The sequence below is a fragment of the Pongo pygmaeus genome, chromosome 15, assembly GCF_028885625.2.
Source record: "Pongo pygmaeus isolate AG05252 chromosome 15, NHGRI_mPonPyg2-v2.0_pri, whole genome shotgun sequence".
NCBI lineage: Eukaryota > Metazoa > Chordata > Mammalia > Primates > Hominidae > Pongo > Pongo pygmaeus.
In genome coordinates this window covers 67441295-67467240 of record NC_072388.2, presented here as the reverse complement: position 1 = coordinate 67467240, position 25946 = coordinate 67441295, and the positions used below count along the sequence as shown (strand labels likewise).

The window sequence follows — 25946 nt, the reverse complement described above, 5'->3', positions numbered from 1 at the left end:
TAAGTCTTTAATCCATCTTGAGTTAATTTTTGTATAAGGTGTAAGGAAGGGGTCCAGTTTCAGTTTCCTGCATATGGCTAGCCAGTTTTCCCAACACCATTTATTAAATAGGGAATCCTTTTCCCATTGCCTGCTTTTGTCAAGTTTGTCAAAGATCAGAGATTGTAGATGTGTAGTGTTATTTCTGAGGCCTCTGTTCTGTTCCATTTGTCTATATATCTGTTTTGGTACCAGTACCATGCTGTTTTGGTTACTGTAAGCTTGTAGTACAGTTTGAAGTCAGGTAGTGTGATGCCTCCAGGTTTGTTCTTTTTGCTTAGGATTGTCTTGGCTACACGGGCTCTTTTTTGGTTCCATATGAAATTTAAAGTAGTTTTTTTCTAATTTTGTGAAGAAAGTCAATGGTAGCTGGATGGGGACAGCATTGAATCTACAAATTACTTTGGGCAGTATGAGGCCCAACATTTCTTTCCAGGTGCCAAAGCCTCTCCTCTGTGCCTTCCCTCAGACTGCTTGTTGTACAGATGCTCCTTGACTTACGATGAGATTACATCCAGATAAATGCAGGGTGAGCTGGAAATACCAGTGAAAATGCACTGGATCCACCTAACCTCCTGAGCATCACAGCTGAGCCTAGCCCACCTTCAGTGTACTCAGAACGCTTCCACAGCCCAGAGCTGGGCAACATCACCTAGCGGCACAGCACACTGTAGGGCATTGGCCCTTTACCCTCCCAACCTGCTGGCTGACCGGGAGCCATGGCTCACACCACCGCCCAGCATCATGGGTGAGTGTGGTGCCACTTTCTACTGAGTGCCTATCACTTTTGCACCATCAGAAAGTCGAAAAATCACAACTAGGGGACCGTCTTTACTTTGAATGCCCTCCTCCTATCCCGTCTTAAAGGCAGATTACTTAATAAAGAAACCCTGAGAGCCTGGTCAAAGGTAATCTATCCCTTCTCCTAAAAAAATCCTACATTACAGTTGCAATTCTACTATATTAATAAAAGTAATTAATGCTTATGAAAAAAACTGAATCTCACAGGAGGGAAGAAAGTGAAAAGCAGGAGCTCCCTCAGCCTCCTGAGCCCCAGCCGCTCTTCTCCAGAGACGACCGCCAAAGCACAGCTGCCACGTCCCCACCCCGTGTGGAAATGGCCTATGCACATACAAGGCTATACTGTGCTGAGGCTCCCATCTGTTCCTTGAGATCTCCAAGGGAAAAAGGATTAAAGAGAGGTTAGAACAGAACCTTGGGGAAATGGGGCTGGTTGGATGGGTCTGAGAGAGGAAAATAACTGAAAGGGAAGAAGAGTCATGGGCACCCAGGGAGGGGACAGTGGGAGGTGTGGGGCAGGCGTGTGCACCTAGGACGGCGGGGGTTCAAGAAGGGCTACAGCTAAGAACAAAATCAGTGGAGGTGACTGAGGAACAGCTGAGTGGAGCAGCTGGGGTGGAATAAAGCCCACGTGTATAACAGTGTCTCTTCCACGCGGGTCACTGTCCCAAACACTTCCCACTCAGTGACTCACTTCATCTTGCCCAGAGTGCCCATTTGCAGATGAGGAAGCGGAGGTGCTGAGCACTAAGTAGTCCAAGGTCACACAGCTACTCTAAGGTAGGACAGGCCTCCTCCAAGGTCACACAGCTACTCAAAGGCAGGACGGACCTCCAACCCTGAGAGACCTGCTGTGTGCTAAGCTCTGAGATCAGGCCAAACCACAGCTGGCTGCGGGGCAAGCAGGAGGCGAGGAGGTGGGGCAGAGTGGCAGGCCTCCCTGACAAGGCTTACACTGAGAGAAACTTCCAGAACATGGAGGAGAGAAAATACACTGAAAGAGGAAATGAGGGGGAGCCGGGAGCCCAGGCCCTGTTTTGTGCTGGGATAGTGGGAGCCAGCGGGGGTCTCAGGGTGGGTAGGGAGGATGGCTGCTCTGGAGGAAAGCAGTGCTTCACAGGCAGCACCTTTCAAAGCCCCCTTCAAAGCTCCATGCTGGCATTGCGGGCCCTTCCCTTTTCTGTCCCCCACCTCCACTTGCGGGCACCACCCCCTCCCACGCCTTCTCCTTCTGGGCAGATCTCAGGGCCCTTGCTTGACTGGGCCTGGGCTGGAGACGTGGAGGCATTTGCCACGCTGAGTCCCTGCTGCAGCCGACATTGGGGGCACAATGCCCATGAACCCCGTGACCATTTTCTCTCTTCTATTTTCTTTCCTGGACACTCTGACAGTGGGGCAGCCAGCCTCCTTGGAAAGAACATGGGTGGGGAACAGAAACTGGGGTTGTAAGGTGTGCCCCACGCACCAGGCCCAGCTCTCTCCAGGCTGATTTGGGAGCTGCTGGTGTGTTTAGGAAACATGCAAATGGGCTGCCAGGTAAAATATAGACCACCCAACACAATCTGGATTTCAGACAAGCAAGGAATCATTTTTCAGTATACATATGGCTCAAATATTTTATAAAACATACTTATACTAAAAAAGTATTCATTGTTCACCTGAAATTTAAATTTAAATGAGTGTTTTCTATGTTTATTTGCAACATCTGACACTCTATCCTCAAACACAAACACCCAGCCTGCCTCCCAGGACTTGGTCAAAGAGAAGCTCAGGCTGGTGCTATGCCTTTGATCTGGTGCACCTACATTACATTCTGTGCTCCCGGAATAAAAGAAATCTCTGAGCTTCCTCAATTCACTGTCTGAGAAGTTAAGAAGTCCCTCCTCTGGATCTCCATGGGTAGTAATGGAGGGGAGGGAGAGAGGAGTTTGGTGATTTGAAAGCAGCTGGACAAAGGACTTGAAACAGAATACCAGGTGCTTCTGGGAGGTCCCTAGAAGCAGAAGTGACTTGCCTATAGACCCTTGAATTTTCAAGGTGAGGCCATGTGTGCAAAGGAAAATTGGTGGTGGCCTCACCAACATGCAGAGTCAAGAGAGCTGAATCTGGCATCAGTGACCGCCAGGAGACCCTTCTGGGCCCTACTGTGTGTCCTACCTCTTTACTCTGCACAGAACCATGGAAGGGGCCAGAGAAGAGGCTACCAAGGTGGATGGGTAAGGCCAAGCAACTTATCCAGGTCCACACAGTGAGCTAGAGGGAAAGCAAGCCTATGACCCAGCCCCCTGAACCTTGATACTTCCAGAGAGCTAGGTCTTGGGAAGGTCGAATGACACACCTATTAGCTATCCCTTGAGCATGCTCTCCTCCTTTGTCTTGTCACCTCTCTGTCTGCCACGTGTTGGAAGGCACATGGATCTGGGCACGGTACCTGAGCCCAGACCACTTTCCCTTAAATTCCCTTCTGGATTTTCGGCTTCAGCCTCCTGTGATCTATTCCTTCCGACTTGGTCTCCTTTATGTCATTATAAGGGCCCTTTGCCTCTGAGTCAATATATCCTTCAAGGAGAGAGGTTATCCAAAGACATTCAGGACCTGGGGCTCAGGTGTGAAGTGTTGTCTGTTGCCTCTTTGCTTTACACTAATTGCATAGGAAGTCATGTGTGAGGTGGGCCAGCAGATTCTGAAACCTCCATGAAAGCTGCCATGTCATATCATCCATGGCGGGAAAATTACTTTCTTTCTCCTTTTTTTTGTTTTTGTTGTTTTGAGATGGAGTTTCCCTCTTGTTGCCCAAGCTGGAGTGCAATGGTGCAATCTGCGTTCACTGCAACCTCCGCCTCCCGGGTTCAAGCGATTCTCCTGCCTCAGCCTCCCGAGTAGCTGGGATTACAGGTGCATGCCACCACGCCTGGCCAATTTTTTGTATTTTTAATAGAAAAGGGGTTTCACCATGTTAGCCAGGTTGGTCTCGAACTCCTGACTTCAAGTGATCTGCCCACCTCAGCCTCCCAAAGTGCTGAGATTACAGGCATGAGCCACCGCGCCCAGCCATTACGTTCTTTATCTTTGCTTTTCTTTGCTTTCACTTCTGTTAGCAACGAGTTCCAACAGCCATTGCCACATAGTGTTGTGTAGGCAGCAACGTGTTCCACAATGTGCTGTTGACAAGCACACACCACAGAATCAGGAAGACCAGTAAGTATTTCAGGAATTTGCCTGATGGAAATGACTCAAGTCTGGGGCCAGCTTGAAATCCTATAAAGCAGTAAGGACACCCACCATTCTCCCTGATTTGAACCTACCCTTGAGGACATGTCTGACTCCATTCATTTATTTAATAAGTACTTATTGAGCACGTACAGCATGGCAGGCAGGATTCTAAGTGCTGGGGATACAACTTTGAGAAAATAGACCAAGTCTCTGCCTTTAACTGTGTGTGTGTGTGTGATGAGAGAGGTGATAAACACAAATGTATCTGGTAACAATAAGTGCTATATAGAAAAATAAAGCAGGGGCTGGGTGCTCTGGGAGGGCGTGGTGGGTGGATCACGAGGTCCAGAGTGGGATCCAGGCTCAGTTGTGAGGAAGGTCTGAAATGAAGGGTGCATGTTGAACCCTGGCTCATGGCTTGTGATTGAGAACACCATGCAATGACCAGCCTAGGATTCAATTTTTTTTTCTTTTTACGTAAAATCAGATGAATAATGAGTAAAAGCACATGAATAATAATTTTACATTTGACTGTGGAAGCAGCTAAACTAAAGGAGGCAGAGAGGGTTGTTCTTGGTTATTCCTTTTTGAGGCTGGGCCTTCATCTTCAAAACCTTCATCTTCAAAATGATTAAAATTGTAGACAAGGCCACAGGATGAGAAGGGTCCAGTGGCTTGGCTCTAGTTATCCTAGGGAGGGGCAGTTCCTTGGGTTTCCATGAACTCAGAACATGCAAACCTAGTGTTGCCTCCCAACTCTCTCCCGGACCCATGTGTCTCCTTTTGAGTTACAGTAATAATGGAGAACAACTGGGCGCTCTGTTTTTAGGCTAAAGGTCAAGACCAGAAAAGACTTGGAACCAAACTGGAAATTCTGCTTCCTTCTCCATAACTCCCTGTCAGCTTGTAAGCACCTTCTGTTCATCCAAGTTTTGGAGAAGACATTGGTCTTGTATTCTGACAGACCCTGGCCTCCCAAGCTTGCTTTCCAGGGAATCTCAGCAAACCACAAACGGAATGCCCCTGTTGGTTCCGCTTTTATCTACCATTTTTTTCCTAAATAAAACACAATGAAATATTTTATCTTGATCTTGAAATATTTGCACACCAGGACCTGCTGTAGAAGATCCCAAAGTAACGGAAAGTTCATCAAAGAGCAGAGACTCTGAGTCAAGAGGTGGAGCATCCAAGCTAGGTTCACCTCTGACTCCTTCCTTACTTATGTCATGCCCCTGCGTGAGTCCAAACCATTTCTTGCCTCCAGTGCAGCCAAATGACAGAGGTCAGAAGGGTACCACTGATCTGATTGTTAAGAGGCAAAGATGACTCCTATCCTAGAAGCTCTAAAGTACCAAGCCCTGGGTCCATCCCTAAGAATCTTTCCCTGCATCCCCCAGGGCTGGCATGCCTGGATGCTTTAGCATCTCCATCTGGAAACAAGACTCATTCCTCACTAAGTGCCATGGAAAGGCTGCCAAGACTCTTTCCCTAGAACAAGGGTTTTAAGCTTTATGCATCCTCAACCTTCTAGTGGGGGGCTTTACTTCTCATTCCCCAAAGCCTCAAGGTCCTCTGGGTTGGGGGTGGCAGGCAGGTCTGCAATGGTAACAATCCTAATCACGAAAAGGAGGAAGGTGTCCCCTGTGCTTATTTTTCTCCATTTGCCTTCTCCCTTCAGGTTCATTCTCTTCCCTTTGCTGCCCTGCTCTGTGACCCCTGGGGCTGAGCGCTAGGAGCTGAATCACCAGCTTCCTTTGCCTCTAGCTTCCTTTTGTGTCTGGCCAATGTGAGGTACAGGCAGGAGACTGGAGGTCAGGAGGGTGTCTCTTCCCCTGCTCCCTCTTTGCTCTGGTGCTTGGCTATGGCAGGGGCTGTGGCCCTTGGGACCACTGCTCCCACCAGGTGGCCACCTCTATGCTTCCAAGACTCACCAGGCCCCAGTCACACTATTTCCTTTCTTTGCTCCTTTGGCTGAGGGCTGGTACCATCTTCCCGCTATTGCTAGTTCCTGGGTGCCTCAACATTCCTGTTGCTGCCCTGAACCCTGCCCGTCCATCTATAAGTTGTGCCTTCACTACATTCTTCTCAGTCAAATCCTTTTGAAAAGAATTCTGTTTCTTGTTGGGACCCTGATTAATATATCTTTCTATATGTATTTCAAAATAAAAACTACCCTAAACAGTAAGGTAAGTATGAGGCTTTCTGACACTGACTCTTTTGAAGCTATGTTGGTGTCCAGAGGATGAACTTGGCTGCCAACTGGGGCATGAGCCTGGGTGCAGGGACTGCTGCTGCTGAAGCTTCTAGAATGAACAGGTCAGGGGCCCTGGGAGTTGCTGAGCCTTCCTCATTGGGAGAATCCCCGTTCACCATGGGTGTGTGGTGTTGGGGAGGGAGAGGGGAGGAGATGGAATTGTTTTACAATCTACCATGCTGCAAGGCTCTGGGATTCAATGGTCCACTTCAATTTTTCAAATGGGGCCTAAGACGCAGGGTAGTGGCCACAGAGTCCATTTCAGTCCAAATCAGCCAGACCCCAAACCTTTACAGAGTCTCATCCTGGGGAAAATAAAATCTGGTGACATTCAGAGAAATGAGGGGCAGGGGGAGCAGGGAGCAGGGAGGGAGCTTGTCATGTAAGCCTTGGCATCAGACAGCGTTTGAATTCTGGTCCAACCATTTAGAAGCTATGAGAACTTGGGAAAGTCACCTAACCCCTCAGAGACTTAAGTCCCTCACTTTCCAGTTGGGAATAAATATCCTCTAGGATTGCCGAGTCAGTATCTTTGACAGAAAACCCTGGCTGAGAAGCTCCCACTGAGGAGCACCATCTGAAGGGCTTGGCACAATGCCTGGCCTGCAAAAGGCGTGCAGGAAATGGTACTTGGTATTATCTAAGTCCATCTCCATGGCTTCCCACTAGAGAAAAAGTCATTGTAGAGAACCTACTTGGATGTATGAAGGCAATCAGAAAACCAGTCAATGACGTGCTTTCCTGTTCTCTAACCTCGGAGTGGATTTGGATGAGAAGACTGCTCATCCCCAACCTCTCTTGCTCCTGGGCTTATTTCCCCAATCCCCCCCCACCCTCCATAGCTACTGGAGACCAAAAATCCTTGCTAATTGGCAGGCTTTCCCTCTTCTCTGAGGAGCTCTTGGAATTGACTAACGAGGTTACCACAGGTGCTGCCTTGCTGCCAGCCATGAAAAAATAAAAATAAACTATTCTCTGTTGGAGAAGGGTGATGGGGACACATGCCCAGAACCTGCTACTGCAAGGATCTTAAACCACGGGGCTGTTGCAGTAATACATTTCTGCTTCGCTGGCCCAAGGTCCCTGTCCCATTAGAGTGGGCCTGGTGGATTCAAAGTGGAGGCCCCAGGTGTGGTGGGCTGGCCCTCTGGGTGCCCCTATACAGGCTGCTAAAGCAATGGGTGGGAGGACAAAGCTATTTTTTGGTAGAGATCCACAAAGATGTCTCAGTTGGATTATTTTTAAATAATGTCTGGTGGGCTGGACTGGGTTTTAAGGGCTGAGAATTAAGACCTATGTGTTCTGTGGTGCTGATAGTGAACGGAGTAGCTGTGGCTGGGCGCATTGGCTCACACCTGTAATCCTAGCACTTTGGGAGGCCAAGGCGGGAGGATTGCTTGAGCCCAGGAGTTCGAGAACAGCCTGGGCAACACAGTGAGATGCTGGTGCGTGCAGCCAATAAAAGCCAGTAGTAGTTCCAGCTACTGGGGAGGCTGAGGCGGCAGTATTGCTTGAGACTGGGAGTTTGAAGCTGCAGCGAGCCAAGGTTGTGCCACTGCACTCCAGCCTGGGTGACAGAGTGAGACCCTGTCTCAAACAAAACAAAAACAAACAAACAAACAAAAAGTAGCTATTTCTCACCCTCAGCTTGCTGGAGTAGGGCTGGGGGTGGAGGGGAGAGCAATGGAGTTCCTTTAACATGTGAGTGAGCGCACACACACACACGTACACACACCAACACCCACACCCACACCCACACCCCCACACACACAGCAGTCAATGAGAACAAAAGCTCAAGCTCAGCCCATATGCATGTGCTGCATGCTCTTGTTGCCGGGCTCTGTAGAGGGAACAGAGCACCAAAGTGAAGCTAAAGTCTTCATCTGCGGGCTGAATGGAAGGTCTGCCCCCTTGGTGGCCCAGGAACAGATATAGGTTGGATGGTGGCCTGGAGCCTCCCAGAACCTTAGGCTCCTGAGGGGAGTCCTGAGGCTTCATCCACTCATTTAACAAAGACCTGCTAGGCGCTACACAGTGCTGGATACGTAGCAGTGGGCAAGGGTGCTGCCCTCCTGAAGCTTTATTCCCCCTGGGAGAGACAGATAATAAACAACACAGGTAGCTCTCATGTGTTATTTGGTGACAAATATATGGAGAAAAATAAAGCCAGGTAAGGGGGATAGGAAGACTTTGGGTAGGGATGTCGGCAAATGTAGGTCTTAATTTTCTTAAATGTAGAAGATCAGCAAAGCTCTCCCTAAGAAAGGAATGGGCCAAGTATGGGCAGTGAGGAGGCAGGGAGCAATCCAGGTGGAAGGAATAGCAAGTACAGGGACACTGAGGCAGGGGTGTGCTTGGTTTCTCTGAGAAACAGTAAGGAGTCCAGTGCAGCCGAGTGGAGGAGAGTGCGAGGGGGCACAGCAGGAGGTGAGGTAGAGAAGGAGCAGGGCTCGACCACGTGGGCCTGTGGGCCACATGAGCCTCTGGCTTTTACTGAGTGAGGTGAGAGCTGCTGGAAGGCTCTGAGTGAGGTGAGAACTGCTGGAAGGCTCTGAGCAGTGGAGGGCATGCTCCATTGTACATACAGTTCACCCTGGCTGCTGGGAGTTGACTGGAAATAAGATAGAGTAGTATGAGGTAACTGTAGCAGAAATCCAGATGTGAGGGATGATGACACTCCCCAGCCTGGGTTTGATTCCCCGACTCCATCACATACGACCTGTGGCACCATGGGTAGGCTGTTTCATCTCTCTGTGCTTTTGTCTCCTCACGCGTAAGATGGGCTAGTACCCATTCTTCATAGGGCTCTTTCTAGGGTTGTGATGAGGATTAAATGAGCGAAAACATGTACAGTACCTGAGGTGTAGTAAGAGCTCAGAAGCATTAGCCATTATGCTGTGATGCTGTTGATACGACACTGGCAGTTTGGAGATGGGAAGTCAAGGTCAGCAGGGGCAGAGCATATCAAGATTGAAGTCACCACCTGGAAGGTCAGTGATAGAAGCCAGGACACACTGGGAGGTCAGGACAAGCCACAGGCCAGGAATGAGTGGATAGTCTGGGGTCAGGTGGGAGTGGCCTTGGCAGGTGAGCCGTGGGGGCACCCCAGGAGTTATTGGGGTGGCTTACTGGAATCAGAAGCCCCAGGCAAGGAACAAAGAAGGAAGGAGTTGAGCCCCAGGCAGAGTAAAAACAAGGGGCTTTGCCAAGAGAGCAAACCAAGGAGCCCCCCAGCTGCAAGGGGCAGCTCAGGGCAAGTGAGCAATGCCCACATCTTATTTCAAGAGTTTTGAGGGCCTCCTTAAAAAGCAAGTTTAGGTTTCCAGCAAGGAAAGCAAGGCAGCTGCTGACACAGTCCAGCCTGCGAGATGTGACGTCTAGGAGGCAGCTGGGCAGGGCCCATGCCACAGGGTTAGGGCTGATGCCTGGGAGAGAGACTGAAGCCCGCTGTGGGTTTGAGAGACACTAGGGGACCAATAGACACTTAGCAGAACCCACTAGTATATCTGGATTCGAGATTACATCTCAAAAGGTTGGCCAGACAACCTTTTGTTTGTAGATTACAAACATCCCTGCTTCTAAGCCAGAAGACATGAGACAGAGTCCAAGGGCCTGTTTGCATGGAGTATGAAACAGCCACGCACTGGGGTCTGTGGGGGTCCGTGAGCTAACAAATTTCCCCAGAATGGCATGTGCTCTAGTTTTGGGGATTGTGCTTTATAGATTGATAATGATGGACAATGAAATAAAATCGATGCTCACTTTCTGTGCCGCCTCTTGTAGCTCCTTCTTCCCCTTAGCTGCTGCTCACTCTCATTTTTTCTCTTCTTTTAACAGACGTGATTATCTGGCTCTCAGGTAAGGACCTGAGCCAAGGAGATTCTCAGAAAAACAAACAAACAAATAAACAAAAAACAGTCATCCAACACCAACCAACCAATAACTGAACAACTAACAATCAACCAACTAACTATATGTGATATGGAGAATAATGGCCCCTCAAAAGTGTCCACGGCCTAATTCCTGAAGCCTATAAACATGTTCCCTGACAGGAAAAAGGGAATTAAGGCTATTAATTAGCTAACCTTAAAACAGGCACACTGTCCTGGCCCAATGTAATCACAAGGGTCCTAAAAGAAGAAGAGGGAGGCAGAAGAGGAATCCAAGTCAGAGGGAGAAGTGGCAATGGAAGAATGATTGGTCGGAGAGCTGTGATGTTGCTGGCTCTGAAGATGGAGAAAGGGGGCCATGAATCAAGGAATGTGGGTGGCCTCTAGAAGCTGGAAAAAACAAGACAACACTTTCTCTCCTGCAGCCTCCAGAAGGGAACACTGCCCTGATGACACTGATTTTAGCTCAGTGAGAACCATTTTGGACTTCTGACCTCCAGGATTACACAGTTTACATGTCAGGCTTACAAAGCCCCTTCACTGGCCGATGTGAAGTTTAAAGGAAATGCTGTATGTGTGAGCGGTTTGCAAACTGGAAAGCTCATGAAGACATGAGGTAATATGTGATTTGATGTGTGTGTGTGAGTGTGTGCGTGTGTGTGTGTGTGTGGCGCTCCAGTGTTTGAGCCCAAGGCCCCTGGATGTCCTCAGAGCCTTTCCCTTTGGGTTATTGATCACAGTGTCTTAAATTATAGTTTCATATATGCACATATTATTCTCTTACTAGATTTGCAGCTTCTTTGAGGGAAGGGCCTGGACTTCAGTATTTACCCTGTTAACCCCCATAGGGAGAAGCTTGGCTGGAGGTAAAAATGGGGATGGGGGCTGGAGACAAGAGGGTCAGAAGGTTATACAGCAGGCTGCCAAGGGCACTGGACCCCCCTCCTGGCTCAGCTGCAGCCCCCAGATTTAGACTCCCTGATGATAGGACCTGGCCATGCTTTTGTCCCTTTAAATAGCGTAGAGTGTTTAGTAAACAGTTGATGGGAATCTGTTTCTCACAGTACCCTCCCCCGGTATTTTTAAGGTCCTACAGTGACCTTCAGATGCCTCCAATCTTGGCTCCCACTGGTCTATCCTATACAAAGTGACAAGGCTGGTTTCTCATAGCTATGTTTGATCTCAGGCCTTCTAACATCGCAGTCAAATGACCCTTGGGAGAGAGTCATAATTCTGGGCCCTCTCCTAATCGCAGGCTCCCCCCACCCAGGTCCAGCCAGTGCTTGACTCCAGGCAGGACTGCCCTCTGGGTACTCCCTGTTCCCACAGGTGGGGCAAACAGATGCAAGACAAGGAGCTCAGGGCAGAGGGACCTGGGTATGGGGACCCAGGGGCCACCGGGGAGGCTCACTCTTCTCTCTCGCTGGCACAGCCTGTTCTGTCACTCTGGGCCACATTAGGTAAACAGGGGAAAGAAAACAATGTCTGTCAGCTACAAAATGAGCCTGTCAGGAAAGGAATGTTATTGCCAAGTGTTCTCAGAGGGCAAGACAAACAAAGAAGGTGAAACCTGTCTTTAACATCAGGCCTGGTTCACAACCATGCCCTCCAGCAGCCCTTCTATGAGCAAAGGCCTGTGCCCCGCAAAAAGGAACCCTTCCCACCTGCCTCTCCTCACTTTTCCAGGGTTAGCTTGGCCTGTTCCCTCAGCCCCTGGGTTGGGGAGCTCCCTACTGAACAGCCAGTGGGAAGGCAGAGGCTGTTGGGATGCAGGCTGCTTCAGGCCCGGTTCCATGGCAAACCCGAGAGCCCGCGGTGTTGTCGGCTCCTAGCCTGGCCCTTTTAGAGGGGCATTCCCATCTCCAAGGAGGCAATCACATCAATAAGGGACGTTCGGCATCTTGCCCTCTCTGCGGGCAGAGGTGTCCCATAGCAACTGGGGCTGTGATCTGCATATGACAGCACATTGCAGCTATTCAGGACTTTTCTTTCCCCTGCTTTCTTTGAAACAAGCTTGCCCTATATCCAAGTTCCCTGTGAGCCCCATACAATGAAAACAGCAGTTGACAGGTTCCCTGTAACTTGTGAAATTTGAGTGCATCCAAGGGGAGAAAGAGTGCTCATTACTGAAACACAAAACGAGCCTCTTTCAAGGCGTGGTGAGTTGGCCCCTCAGTTTGCTGCTGCTGACCCTGTTGCCCTTCTGAGCACAATAAGCAGAGGGAGAAGAGGGAGAGAGAGGCCTTTACTCCTTAAGTTGCCAATTGATCACCCTCCTAACCCCTATGGGGGCTGCTTCTCCTAAACAATTCGGGTGACAGAGGTCAGGGCTCTGGCCCATTCCTCTGGGGAGATCTTAGCTCTCCCTGCAGGGACTTTCCCAGGTGAAACAAAGACAAGCTCCAGAAGCCTTAAACAAAATCCTGCTGATGATGCAGAAGGGAAATACAGAAAGGGGAAATGAGAGGTGCCAAGAACCACAACATTGGGCCTCAGCTGTTTTATCCAACCAGACCCCAAAGCCCTTTAACACACTCTGAGATTGGACCATGCGTTGCGGAAGCCCAGCCACATCTATATTCCAATATGGTGGCCAATGACCACTTAGCAACTGGGTTGGGGAGAGGAAGCCATGCAGGGGGAAGAAACAACTCTATTTTTGCCCACACTGGGTTTTATCTAATTAACCAGACTTCTTGCATCCAAAATATCAGAAGAAGATGAGAAAGAAGGCAAAGAGAGGGCAGAGGAAGAAGAAAGGGAGGACGAGGAAGAAGAAGAACTTATGAGGTAGGCCAAATAGTGCAAGCTTTGAAGGAAAGCTTGTTGAAAATGGCTGCCCATTCCTGAGGTTGCCCAGTGAGGGTTCTAGAGGGATCCAATTCCACTGCTTGAATGGTACACCCTATTGTGCACAGAGCAACACAGGGTAGTGTATATGAAAAAAATACAAGGAAGTTCTGTGTCTTAACTCCACCCAGCCCTTGGAAGAGCAAGGGATGGCCAGGAAAGATAGGGCTCTATTCTTTCTTTTTGATTCCAGAAGCAGTAAGTGCAGGTGATACACTATTGTGCCAATGGTCTGGTACAGGTTTGCTTGGGGACCACAGGCAATTTAACCATTGGGCTTCTGGTTTTATCATCAGAAAATAAGCTGTACCAGTTGCAGCTCTCTGAATGTACCATGTACTTTCATTTTGCCAATGATGTCCCTTCTTGCTGGAATATCCTCCACCCACTCACCTACCTGGCAAATTCCTATGAATCCTTCAGGCTACATATCAAGTGCCATCTCCTTTACCCATGTTTCTATCTTAGCACTTTTCACATTGTATTATGGTGATCTGTTTGCTTACCTTTCTGTGTTGCAAGACTACAGTTTCTCAGAGGGTAAGAACAGCCATTTCATTCATTTCTTGTATCATTGGTGGTTAGTACATAGTAGCTGTTCAATAATCACCTGAAGATTTGAACTGAATCATGATCACAATAATTGTTTCTTTTTCAGGTCCTGGAATGAGTTTTATTCAATCACCAAGGACTTGTGGACAGGGCTATAACTTGTGTAACTCCAGGGGCCCCATTCATATCATGTGAATGGGAACCCTGGAACTATGCAATATGTCAGCCCTGCATATGGAACTCCTGCCACAGGCCAGGCACTATGGTAGAATCCAAGTACCAGGAGCTTAAAATCTACTTACAGAGACGGGGCTAATATGAAAGGAGGAGACAATAATGGCACAGCCAAGGGTGTTCTTCTTGTGGGTACAGCAAGGATCCTGGGAAGAGGGAGATCTATGCAGATTACAGTCATTGGGAAAGACTTCGTGAGGAAGGTAGAACTTGCATTGTCCATGATGACTGGGGTAGAAAACAGATGATAAAAAGGAGGTATACACAGAACACAGAGGATTTTTAGGGCAGTGAAAAACTACTCTTTATGATACTGTAGTGGTGGATACATGGTGTTACCATATAAATATATGGTAACAAACCCATAGAATATACAACACTAAGTGTGAACCCTAATGTAAACCATGGACTCTGGATGACAATGATGTCAGTGTAGGTTCATCAGTTGTAACAAATGTACCACTCTGGTGTGGGATACTGATAGTGGAAAAGGCTGTACATGTTGGGGGACAGGGGTATATGAGAACTCTCTGTGCTTTCTGCTCTATTTTGCTATGAACGTAAAACTACTCTAAAAAATAAAGTTGAATTTTTTTTTTTTCTTTCTGAGACGGAGTCTTACTCTGTCACCCAGGCTGGAGTGCAGTGGTGCGATCCTGGCTCACTGCAACCTCTGCCGTCCAAGTTCAGGCGATTCTCCTGCCTCAGCCTCCCGAGTAGCTGGGATTACAGGCACCTGCCACTGCGCCCAGCTAATTTTTTGTATTTTTAGTAGAGACGGGGTTTCGTCATCTCGGCCAGGCTGGTCTGGAACTCCTGACCTCGTGATCCACCCGCCTCGGCCTCCCAAAGTGCTGGGATTATAGGCGTGAGCCACCGTGCTGGCCAGTAAAGTTGAATTTTTAAAAAAGAAGGTATGAGCCTATTTGGGATATTAACAAAACAAGCATATTGAAAAAGAAGCAAGCAAAATACACAGGGAAGGCAATAAACCCATGGCCTGGCCATTGCTGGTAGAAGGGAGAATGCATTGAAGAGTAATAAGAAAGAAGGTTTGATAGGCAAGTTGGGGCCAGATAATGAAGAATCTTGAAAGCCAAGCAGAGAAGTTGGGATTTGGTGTTGGAGAACGCAAGGAAGTCTTGTAGCTTCTAGGGCTGAGAAGTGACATCATGAAAGTGGGATTTGATGAGACTTCAGAGAGAAAAGCAATCCAAACATGCCCCCAGTCATTGAGGCACTGGGGAGTTTCTCCCAGCTTGGTAGGTGTACGCTGTGAGCCCTGGACTGTCCATGAACAGAGCTGTAGAAGACAGTGGTCAATCTGGCAGTGGGGATGAGATCCTATAGTGCTTCCTGAGTACGAGCTTCCTCAGTTGGATCAAGGTCACAATTTGAATGAAGCTGGCATAACAGGGCATACGAGACAAGCAGTGCTCAAGTTTGAGGGGTTTGCCTGGATTTGCTGCTGACTTGCTGTTTGAAATTTGGCCTTGATGTTGTTCTTCTAATTACTAACAAAGGTGATGAATCAGACAATTCTATGGGAAATAGACCAGGTTCACCTTCTTATTAATTCTCCAGATCTTCATCACAGAGTGTAAGAGCTGAAGATAGGGTTTTGTCAGCTACACCTGGGAAACCAGTCAGCAGTCATTCAGCAAATACTTATAGACTCTGAGGACAGAGCAGCAAAGAAAACAGACACACTCCCCGACGTCACAGAGCAAACATTCTAGTAAAAAGCCAGGTAAAGTTAGTTTCTCATCAGGTACAGAGAAAGATGAGTCCTGCAACTGCTTAACCTGGAGAAATCAGGAGAGAGGGTGAAGAGTGACAAGGCCCAGGGAAGTGAGGTGGCTTGGCACCAAGAAGAGGGAGCAAGTTTACCTTATTCTAGAAGAATGGTCCTAAAACTTTCTACCCCAACATACCCAAGGTATAAAAGCAGACACACTTCCTTCAGCGAGAGTGGCTTGTGGCCACATTGGAGCCAGGGACGGATGAGAGTGGCCAGACACCTCCAGGGAAAAGATCCAGATACCCTCCCCAGTTGCACTGGGAGAACTGGATGGAGTGAGACACCATTCTCCAACATGCACCTTTTCAGCAGTGTTTTATAAGATAATATTGACATGAACATGTTAAGTATTTCATGAAAATACATTAGGGTGAAAGCAAGGGTCAGTCTGTTCAAAATGTAATCAATATATTAATAATCAACCATGAGACAGAGACAGCAGCAAGGACGGGGTAAAGGAGATTAGCTCTCTCTCTCTGCCTGCTCTCCCTGGTATTGGAATCTGGCTATACTTCTGCCCAGCTCTTGAGAATTATTGCAAAACTGGGTCAATGAATCAAAGTCATGGAGTGGCAGATTCCACCTCAATGTAAGAAAGAACTTCTTTTTTTTGAGACAGAGTCTCACTCTGAGGTCTCCTCTTAAAGGGCTGTGCAAAACTCCAAACAGAAAGGCTTGGCTCTGAGAGAGCCAGATCCCAAGTGCCCCAGGGTTGTAATGAGTCTCCTTGCATTATTGAACAAACACCTCTAAGTCACCTTTTGCTGGAGGAAGCTTGGTCCTTACAGGAGGGCCTTAGATTGGGCCCTGATAAGGCAGCACATCCTGTCTGCCTCCCTGTCCACACCCTCACAGCTGAGCCTGCTGCGGTTGCTGCTGACTTCAAAGGCACTGCTTCCCTTGGATCTACATCAAGGACTGGAATGAGAAAAGGGTCCCCTGACCTTCTTATAGTGAGCGCTTAAACCTTTGTGTTGTGTGCATGTGGGGGGGGAGGGGGGTGTGTGTGTGTGTGTATTTTTCCTGTCACTATTGTGTTTTTATGCACTGGATGTAGAATGTTTGAAAACAATAATCGGAAATTGTCTTTCACCTATGGCCAGAGGCTGGAATCTGGCCCAGTGAGGGGAGAGGCTATGTTCACCCAGTGGGAACCTGGTGGCCCACGTGAAGGATGTCACTAGGGTGGATGGCAGGGCCTTCCCAGCCCGGGTCCCAAACACTGGTGCTCTGAAGTCTCCTCAGCCAGCCAGGCCACTGGCACTCGTTGAGTGTGTCTCTGCGACCTGGTTCTTTCAGTGGGAGACGCCAGCCTGGAGCCCACCATCCGCCTCACTCTCAAGGTTTTCCATTTCAGCTCAACCCGACCTGATCATCAACACCACGCCAGGCCTGAAAGCCAGCCCTCTCCTGGGCTCTTGGGAAGGTGCCCTTGTGGTGGTGGGGAGCCCTGTGAGGAGACAGCAAAGTTTCCACCCATCCCAGGGTTAAGGCTGTGGGTGCTGGTTGTGGGAAGCTGATGAACTCTGTGGCCATAAGTAAGGGATCATGAAGCTCCTCCAACCCCAGCTGCCCGCTCAGGCCTGCACTCGGCTTCCTCTCTGGGGAAGGGCAACAACGAGCAGCTCCTTCTCACAAGCCCGTCCCCTGCTGGGAGGCATTGCCCAGCTTCAGTGGCCTCTCCTTAACAGAAAGCACCACAGCAATGCCAACAGGGGCGGGCCAGGCCTCTGCGGCATGACCTCTCCCAAAAGGAGCCCAGCCAAGCTGCGGGCCAATACCCACAGGCTGCAAAGGAGACGGGGACTGTTGACGAGGGAAATAATGAGAAGCACGAAGATTTGTACCGAAGGGATATTGGCCACAGAGAGCCTCTCTTCAGGCTTTCTCAACCATTATTGGTAGGCCCTGAGGTTTAAAGGATCCAGTGCAGAAAAATCAGGCCCAAACTGATGAGGGCCTAGCCTTCCAAAAAGACACAAATCACCCCTTTCCTGCCCCAAACACCGGGCAGAGCAAATGCTATGAATAACCCCAGCCTCCCCCGGCCCATGCAGGCCCTCTAGTGCGGCCAGCTGTTCCGAAACAGGTTTGGGAAAGTGATCTTTGGCACATAATGAAAAGGGTGTGTATGTGTGGGGGAGCACCCAAGAGTTCTCTATCAGGGCCAATATTATTTTTAATTGCCGAGAATCGGCCTGTGGCCGTTACTCAAGGCTGCAGAGCACAGGCTTGCCAGGCATCGGAAACCAACTTCAAGAGGAGGTAAAAAAGCACGTTCCAAGGACTGCTCATTACCGAGCTGTCATTTCTTATGGAAAATCAGGTTATGCCTCAGAGTTTATACAGTCCTCTCCCCACCACCTCTCCCTCTTTCGTTCCCATTTAGAAAAGGAGCAGTGAATTTGAGCAATCTGGGAATTTTGGTTTCTGCCCTTCCCCCGAAGCATGACCGATGGCCCATTTTTCAAGCCAAATCTCACCCCTTGCAGGCAGCTGTCAGGAAACCACAGAAGGTGCTTGAAGGCACACAAGAAATGGCTGGTTCTAATCTGGAGAAAAAAATGAATTAACAAGGCAGCTACTTATGGAAGAATGTTTTCTTTTCTTCAGCCCCAGCCTGCATATTTTCACAACATGTGTACTCTGTTACCTTGTCACTTCCCTGTTTTCTTTGGGTAAATAACTGGGCTCTGGACTTGGGGGGTGGGAAGAAAGAAAAACGCAGCTCGCAGTATCACTGGGAAGGCCTGGCAGGCTGAGCTGGAGGGGAAGAAGGAGCACGCCCCGAGGAGAGAACAAGCCCATTGCAGGCTCGGCTTGGCCCATTCTGGATGGGGCTTTTCATTGAACTCTGCAGGTAATGATGTGGGAATGAGAGACGGAGGAGAAAACTGCTCACCTCAGCCTTGGGCTTGGCAGACCTGAGGCTGAGGGAAATAAAGAACTTCTCTCCTTCGCCAAGTCAAATGTGCAGCCCTCTCTGAACCCGGCAGAGTCAACAAGGCAGACGAAGGCTTTTCTGCCAGCCTCTGCCGTCCCACTGGCTAGGGAAGCAGCCAGGGTGAGAGAGGTTGGTCTCATCATGCCCAGCCGTGAACTCTGGAGGGACTGGCAGAAGCCCGGGCCTTCTGTGGAGCACAGTATTGCTTCCTTTGTTTGGTCCATGTTTGGATGTGGAGGCAATGGGCTTCATCCAGAAGGTGCCCAGAGGTTTCTGAGTTCCTCTCTTCCAGAGCTGCTGTGAACATTTTCACTTCTCTGGCCTTGGAATACTTACCTTGTGATGTCTGTACCATACCCTGGATGGGTATCTAGCAGGGCATCTTTTAGATATGCCCTGGTGATGAGGGCACCAGGGAGATGAATAGCTGTGGGGAAACAAATGGCCACTCTAACAAGTCAGGGTCTTGTCTTCATAACACTATAGCAACTCTCATTTGCTTAGGTCCTCACAGCTGATCATTAGAACAGAGAACTAACAATAATATTGCTGCCTCATTACTCCTAAGACTGCACAGCACACAAAAGGAGTTAGATTGCCATGTGCCAAAACATGGCTGTGGGTGCTGGCTCCACCCTGCAGAGGGAAACTGAGGCAGAGAGCGCTCAGAGGCTGAGACTAGCACAAAAGCCCCCACAGCTGACTTGGCAAAGGCAGGGCTGACTGGGGGCTGTATGGGCCTCTGCGTAAGTCCATTTCCTTTCTGCATTTGCTCAAGAGCCTTTGGTTCCCACCTTAAACTCCCTGTCTCACCCTGTAGATCACATAGCCTTCGTCAGGCAGAGGTTTGGAGTTCAAAAGTGGCATTTTCCGTTGCAAAGATCTGGCCCCCATCTGTTGAGTGGTTCTTTCAGTATCGCTGGAAGGGCTGCAAATGTCCCATGAGGCGGGGTCACTTGGAGAGAAAAATTGATGCTGTTGTAAGTGTTGCCTATTCAGAACTGGCATTTCCAGGGTGACGAGGGCTTTCACAGGGAGAAAAAGGACAAACCAAAAGCTTTCTAGGACAGTTATGGACTCTTCAAATTATTCATGTGGTCTAATTCTGCAAAGACAGCTTCAGAGATGTGCTGTGAGGCAGACAGGAGCAGCTCTGAGGACAGAGACAATAGCTCGTGTACATTGCTGCCACAAGGACCATGCTGAGAACTTTGCACACATGACCTCATTTCATCCTCTCACTCACCCTCTGCATGGAAGACTGTTGTCCTCCTTTTCCAGCAGAGGAAACTACAGAGACCAGACAAGTCGGGCCACCAGTGTGACTCTAAAGCCCGTATGTTCATTCACCAAGCTGCAGTGCCTTTGAGGACAAAGCTGAAGGAGCTCCCGTCTGAGAATGATGCCATTTAGCTCGAAGGCCTGCTCCCTCTGGCTTGATGGCCTGTCCAGAAGGCTCTGCCAGTGCCCAGATGTAAACATCTCTCCAGCAGCGTTGCCATGCCATGTGGAACCCTCCCACTGCTGGTCCCTGAGAAGCCACACGGGAAACTTGCTTTCCTCTGCCCTCCTCCCAGGCCCAGGTCCTGGCCTACCTGGTTTATATTTATACCTCAGCCTGAATCCTCACACTGCTATTCTTTTCTTCTTCCTAGTCACCTCCCCTAAGTGTCCCCAGCAGTGCTTTGCAGAGCAGAGGCCCCAGGTGAGCATGTCTGCTGTAGAATTAAGCTGTATTTCTCCAAGGGGGCCCTCTAGATGCCCAACCTCAGAATCCCCTGGGGTGCTCTAAGAATGCAGATTCCCAGGCTCTGCCACAGACCTCAATAAGACTTTGAGTGGTGAGGTTAGAAACTGATATTTTTAATAAGCCCCCTAAACGATCCTTAAGTTTGAGGTCCACAATTAAGGCTTTCCAATGAATTAGGATACGTTGATCACCAGACGTTGTGGAAGTGGGCACCATGCGAAGAGCCTGTTGTGTATTTGGGAACCGGCATGGGAGTTCTCAGATGGGGAGGCTGGGGTGAAAGGAAGTCAGGAGTGGCAGGGGAAGGTGTAGGAGAAAGGGCAATATTTCTGCCAAACCGTTTGGAACTCCTAGATGGGTGATGGCCCTGGCAAAAACATGCTCCAAGAAAGTTCCAAGCAAAAGGCTTCCAGAGCCCCATTTCAGGCGTTCCTGAATCTGGCCCATTTTCTGCCCGGAAGCAGTATCCCTTTTGTTCCCTGCCGGATGATCCCAGTGAGCATGAGGGAGAGAGAATCAGACCCTAGGGCTTCCAGAAGCGAAGTCAAGTAGCCTTGTAGTGTGGACAGAGCAGGGTGGAGACGGAGAGAGGGTGGCATCCCAGGGCAGAAGTGTGTGTGGGGCGGGAGGAGGCCAGGTCAGTGCTTCTGAAGGTCACTTTTTGTTTTTGAGATGGAGTCTTGCTTTTGTCGCCCAGGCTGGAATACAGTGGCGCGATCTCGGCTCACTGCAACCTCCGCCTCCCAGGTTCAACTGATTCTCCTGCCTCACCCTCCTGAGTAGCTGGGATTACAGGCGCCCACCACCATGCCCGGCTAATTTTTGTATTTTTAGTAGAGATGGGGTTTCACTATGTTGGCCAGGCTGGTCTTGAACTCCTGACCTCAGGTGATCCGCCCACCTCAGCCTCCCAAAGTGTTGGGATTACAGGCATGAGCCACCGCGCCCAGCTCTGAAGGTCACTTTCAAGTAGATTTAAGGGAGCCGCAGCCCCCAAGTCCCCAGACTCATTAATAAAAGACCTCCCAGGTGGGCCGCTGTGTGCCGAATATGAGATGAACATTTTGGTGAGTCAGTTTGGAATCTGAGAAAATGAAAACAAAAATCCTTTATAAAACTGAAAAAGAATTTTTTTTTCCCGCCTCTCCAACAGCTCCAAAACAACAGAACACAAAGTACTTTAACCTTTGCATGTGGCAAGACCTCCGTGAAAAATTGTTTCTCAGCCCATATGATGGGAAAAGGGTGCTATTTTTGTGACTACCTGTAACATGTGAGTATGCTCGTCAGAAGTCACTCCGAGGAAAAATCTGATTATTAGTTGGGAAAATGGGGCAAAGAGGAGGCAGAGAAGAGAAGTAGCTCTGCTGGGTATGTGGCAGTGTGACTTCTAGAAATGTTTGTGTCCACGTGGACTTGGACAAGCCACTTCAGGACTCTGGGTCTGGGTCTTCTCATCCAAAACAAGGTAGGGAAGAGCTGCGCAGCCAGCAGAGCTAGAGCTGCTGCCTTCAGCACTGGGGACCCCAGGGCAGACATAGGGCTTCTGCCTTCTGCCCATTCCACACGCTGGAGTCCTGCTCGGGGTGCAGCCCCAGCAAGCATGTGTGTCTGTGGTCAAGATGACAGACCTTTCCTGCCATTGCTTTAGTGGGAAAATCACAGAAAAAGGACTACAAACACCTCTGCAGTCTTCCTTTGATTAATGAAATCAGGGCATTACTCAGAATTGCTCCTGGGGCCAGGCACGGTGGCTCACGCATGTAATCCCAGTATTTTGGGAGGCCGAGGCAGGTGGGTCACCTGAGGTCAGGAGTTCAAGACCAGCCTGGCCAACATGGTGACACTCATCTCTACCAAAAAGGCAAAAATTAGCCGGGTGTGGTGGAGGGCACCTGTAATTCCAGCTGCTTGGGAGGCTGAGGCAGGAGAGTCGCTTGAACCTGGGAGGCAGAGGTTGCAGTGAGCCAAGATCATGCCACTGCACTGCAGCCTAGGTGACAGAGCAAGACTCCATCTCAAAAAAAAAAATGCTCTTGGGATTCGTATTAATCACAGGTTAATGACTTACAAAGTCATATAGTGTCATATGTACGACAGATTATATTTAGATATATTTATATTACATGTATGACACTACATGAATACAAATTACAGGTGTTTGTATAGATATTTGTATATTTATTAAAAATATCTATTATAAGTATACATAGGTAATTACCTACTATTTTATAGGTATTTGTCTCTATAGACACATATATATGGGCAGGTTTTTTTGTGTGTGTGTATATATATATATATGCACACATATATACAACACTATATCAATACAAATCACAGGTATTTATATATATATATTACAAATACCTATTAGAGATATGTATTAGTAAATATCATATAGACATTTGTATACATATACATGTAAATATATAGGTATTTGTGTGTGTGTGACACTATATGAATACAAATCACAGGCATATACTTACACACAGATACGGAGTCACCCAAGGATTCCCTACAAGGCCATGGACAAAAAGCATGTGTCTCCCGTGGTGGACTGGATTGTGTCACCCCCAAAAGATATACTGAAGTCCTAACCCTGGTACCTGTGAATATGACCTTATTTTTGAAATAAAAATATATTTGCAGATGTAATTACGATGCAGGTGGAGATGAGATTATTCTGGAGTAGGGTGGACCCTCAATTCAATACGACTGGTGTCCTTATAAGAAGAGGGGAAAGGAACAGAGACAGAGACTGTCATCCACAAGGAGACCACCGTGTGAAGACACAGACGCATAGGGAAGGGCCATGTGAAGACGACAGCAGTGACGGGAGTGGGGCAGCTACAAGCCAAGGAATGTGGAGGAGTGCCGGCCACCACCAGAAGCTGAGAAGAGGCAAGGAAGGACCCTTCCCCACAGCCTTTAGGAGGAACATGGCCCTGCCGAAACCTTGATGTCACACCTCTAGCCTCCAGAACAACGATGCAATCAATTTCTGTTGTTTTCAGCCACTCAGTAAAGTACCCGCTTGGCTAGGGCAGCCCTAGGGAGCGAGTATAGCTCTCGTGGCCAAATGGAATGAAGCGAAGCCTCCATGTCAGCATTGGGCTTGCAGCTGCTGAGCCCCCGATGGTGGCCCCTCTTCCCGGCTCTCTCTCAGGGGCAGGGGTGGGGTGGAGATATTAAACTATTTCCAACGGAAACCAACACTTGAAAGGTTATGAAGGCCCCTAAACCTCCTGCTCTTCCATGGTGATGGCTGATAGCTAAAGCCACACTGCCACTACCCTAAGCCCAAGCTTGATCACCTGGAAATGGGGACTGAGAGAGGACGAGAACGGCACAGCCTTTGAGCTCTCACGGGGTGGCGTAAATTTACGGTCAGTATGCCTCCAGATCAGAGGTCCTGCTGTTAGAGAGTTTTCTTTTTTTGCTTTAATGGTACACAGGAATTCTCCCCCAGCCCCCTCAAAACACTCACACATCTTTTTAAAATTTGCACCTTTTTTTCAGTCTGGTTTCCTATGGTGAAGGGGAGGCTATGAAATGCCCAATAAATCATCTGTCTGTCTTCACTCAATTGAAAGGCAGGAAATGCAGAGAACAGTCACGTTACCTTTCCACTTTGCATATAACAAGAGCTATCAGGACCTGTTCCTTTGAAGGGGAGGCCCTTCTGACAGCAATATTAAATTTTCAAGGCCACTGGAGTTTGTTTCTTGGGACCAGACCCAAAGTGGGCAGGCATGTGGGATGTTGGCTGTTTCCCCTACCAGCCCCTTCTAGGAGTAACTTCTTGGGCTTGCCCTGGGAAATCTACTCAGTCAGCAATGATTTAGGGGCTCCATGTGCACAGCACCATTGTAAGTCTATGTGGATTAAAGGAATTCTATTCTTGAGTCCTAATTTTTAACAAATTTACATCTACAGACAGTCCTAGACTTATAATGATTCAACTAAATGATTTCTTGACTTTATGATGGTGTGAAGCTTCCAATTTTAACACAGTGTATGGTATTCAATAAACATGAGATATTCACTACTTTATTATAAAGTAGGCTTTGTGTTAGATGATTTTGCCCATTGTAGGTTAAAGTAAGTGCTCTGAGCATGTGTACGGTAGGCGAGGCTAAGCTATGGAGGTTTGGTAGGTTGGGTGAATTAAATGCATTTTCAACTCACAATATTTTCAACTTTCGATGGGTTTATTGGAACTTAACCTTATTGTGAGTGGAGATTCATCTGTAGTTGGTGCAACAGCTAACCATGTACATAAAATAATGACCCCATACAAGGGAGTTTATAAAAAGTGTTCTCCTGAAAGTGTAGAAAGGAGCCGAAGATGCTTCCAGGTGGCCAGCCAAAGCTTCTTGGAAGAGGTGAAGGCTCTGAGCTGAGGCTTGAAGGCTAGGTAGGGCTGGGGAACACAGGAAGGAGAAACGGCAGTGCTTCAATGCCAGGGACTCCTGAGGACGCCATGGAATGGGGTGTGAGGAGGCTTATTCAGGAACACTGAGAAACTCAGGGTGTGTGGAGAAGGTGGGATGGGTTGGTATGAAACAAGGCAGGAAGGGTATGCAGGCGCCATCCTCTGGGATGCTTCGTGGATGACAGATTAAAATTGTGCTTGCAGTTGGCGTGACCAGCCCTCCCTGGAAGATGGCCTCCACTTGGTCTTGCATTCAAAGAAACATATGTAACTGCAAACACTTTCAGGCCTAATGTGATCTCCATGATAGGGTTTCCTGAGAGGCCATGCAGGGGTTTCCTGCAGTGCATTTTCCAGTGAACCTTTCTTCAAACCTTCTGGGACATTTGGTCCTCAGGTTTCACACTCTTAAAAGACTCCTCAGTCTTGTTCTTCCTCCCTTTCTCTTTCTAGCCACCTCCTTTTCTCAGGCTGCTCTCTCCCCATCCCCCAGGGGTCTCCTCACTCGTCCTCTGAGTAGCCTGGGCTGAACTCCACCTGATGGCTTTAGGCGCCATCTGGGAGCGATCTGCAGGGAGGAAGGGCACGCTGAGGACGCTTCAGACAAGGAGAGCAGCTGGAGGCTGTTGGTTCCAGGGAGGGGCCTGAGCAAGGCCTTGGGAAGGAAGAGAGTCCCAAAGTAGGATAGGAAAGTCCAACAGGCATCAGGGTGCCCAAGGATGGCTCTGGTTTGGGTGGGTTTTCACGTTTGAGGTCTGTCCCCCTTGCCTGACTGTGGGGCCATGTGTTGTTCCCTGCTGTTTCCTCATGCCTAGATGTCCAGAATATAGTAGGTACTTAAAAAAGTAACCATTGAGTGAATAGCAGCTGAGGTATTAGAAGAAATAAAAAAGTACTCTTAAGAAGAACACTAGTACAGTGACTTGGCTCATAATAGGAACTCACTGTGCCGATTCCCTTCCTCTCTTTCCTTCTTCTACGTCAAATGTTTTGTGCTCAGCACATCCACCTTTAGAATTCTTTTCAGAAAAGATAGCACACATTGAGCCTTAACATCCAGTCCATGAAGCAGATATCACAGGGGAAAAAACCCACACTGGCTCTCAAGGAAGTGAGTGAGTTGTACACAGGACAAGCCAGGGTCTCCCTGTGTGTCTAATGGTGCAGGGGTGGGATGTCGAGG

The 25946-nt window shown here is 48.6% G+C and overlaps 1 protein-coding gene and 1 long non-coding RNA gene across 10 annotated transcripts in view; one reads left to right on the top strand and one right to left on the bottom strand.

The window, feature by feature from the left end:
* RAD51B (RAD51 paralog B) overlaps window positions 1-25946 on the bottom strand; it is a 794823-nt gene that overhangs the window by 30549 nt on the left and 738328 nt on the right. Inside the window, exon 11 of one of the 9 annotated variants that reach the window (XM_063651717.1) lies at window positions 19397-19533. The exons of the other annotated variants lie outside the window; for them this stretch is intronic. Coding sequence (XP_063507787.1) covers window positions 19433-19533 — 101 coding nt within the window. The 3' untranslated portion in view covers window positions 19397-19432. Of the gene's footprint in view, window positions 1-19396; window positions 19534-25946 lie in introns of those variants that run through there. 9 annotated transcript variants of the gene reach the window in all.
* Window positions 10695-25559, top strand: LOC129013299 (uncharacterized). The gene is made up of 4 exons (XR_008493823.2): window positions 10695-10813; window positions 20234-20283; window positions 21482-21601; window positions 22978-25559. It is a non-coding gene; the product is annotated as an uncharacterized LOC129013299 (long non-coding RNA).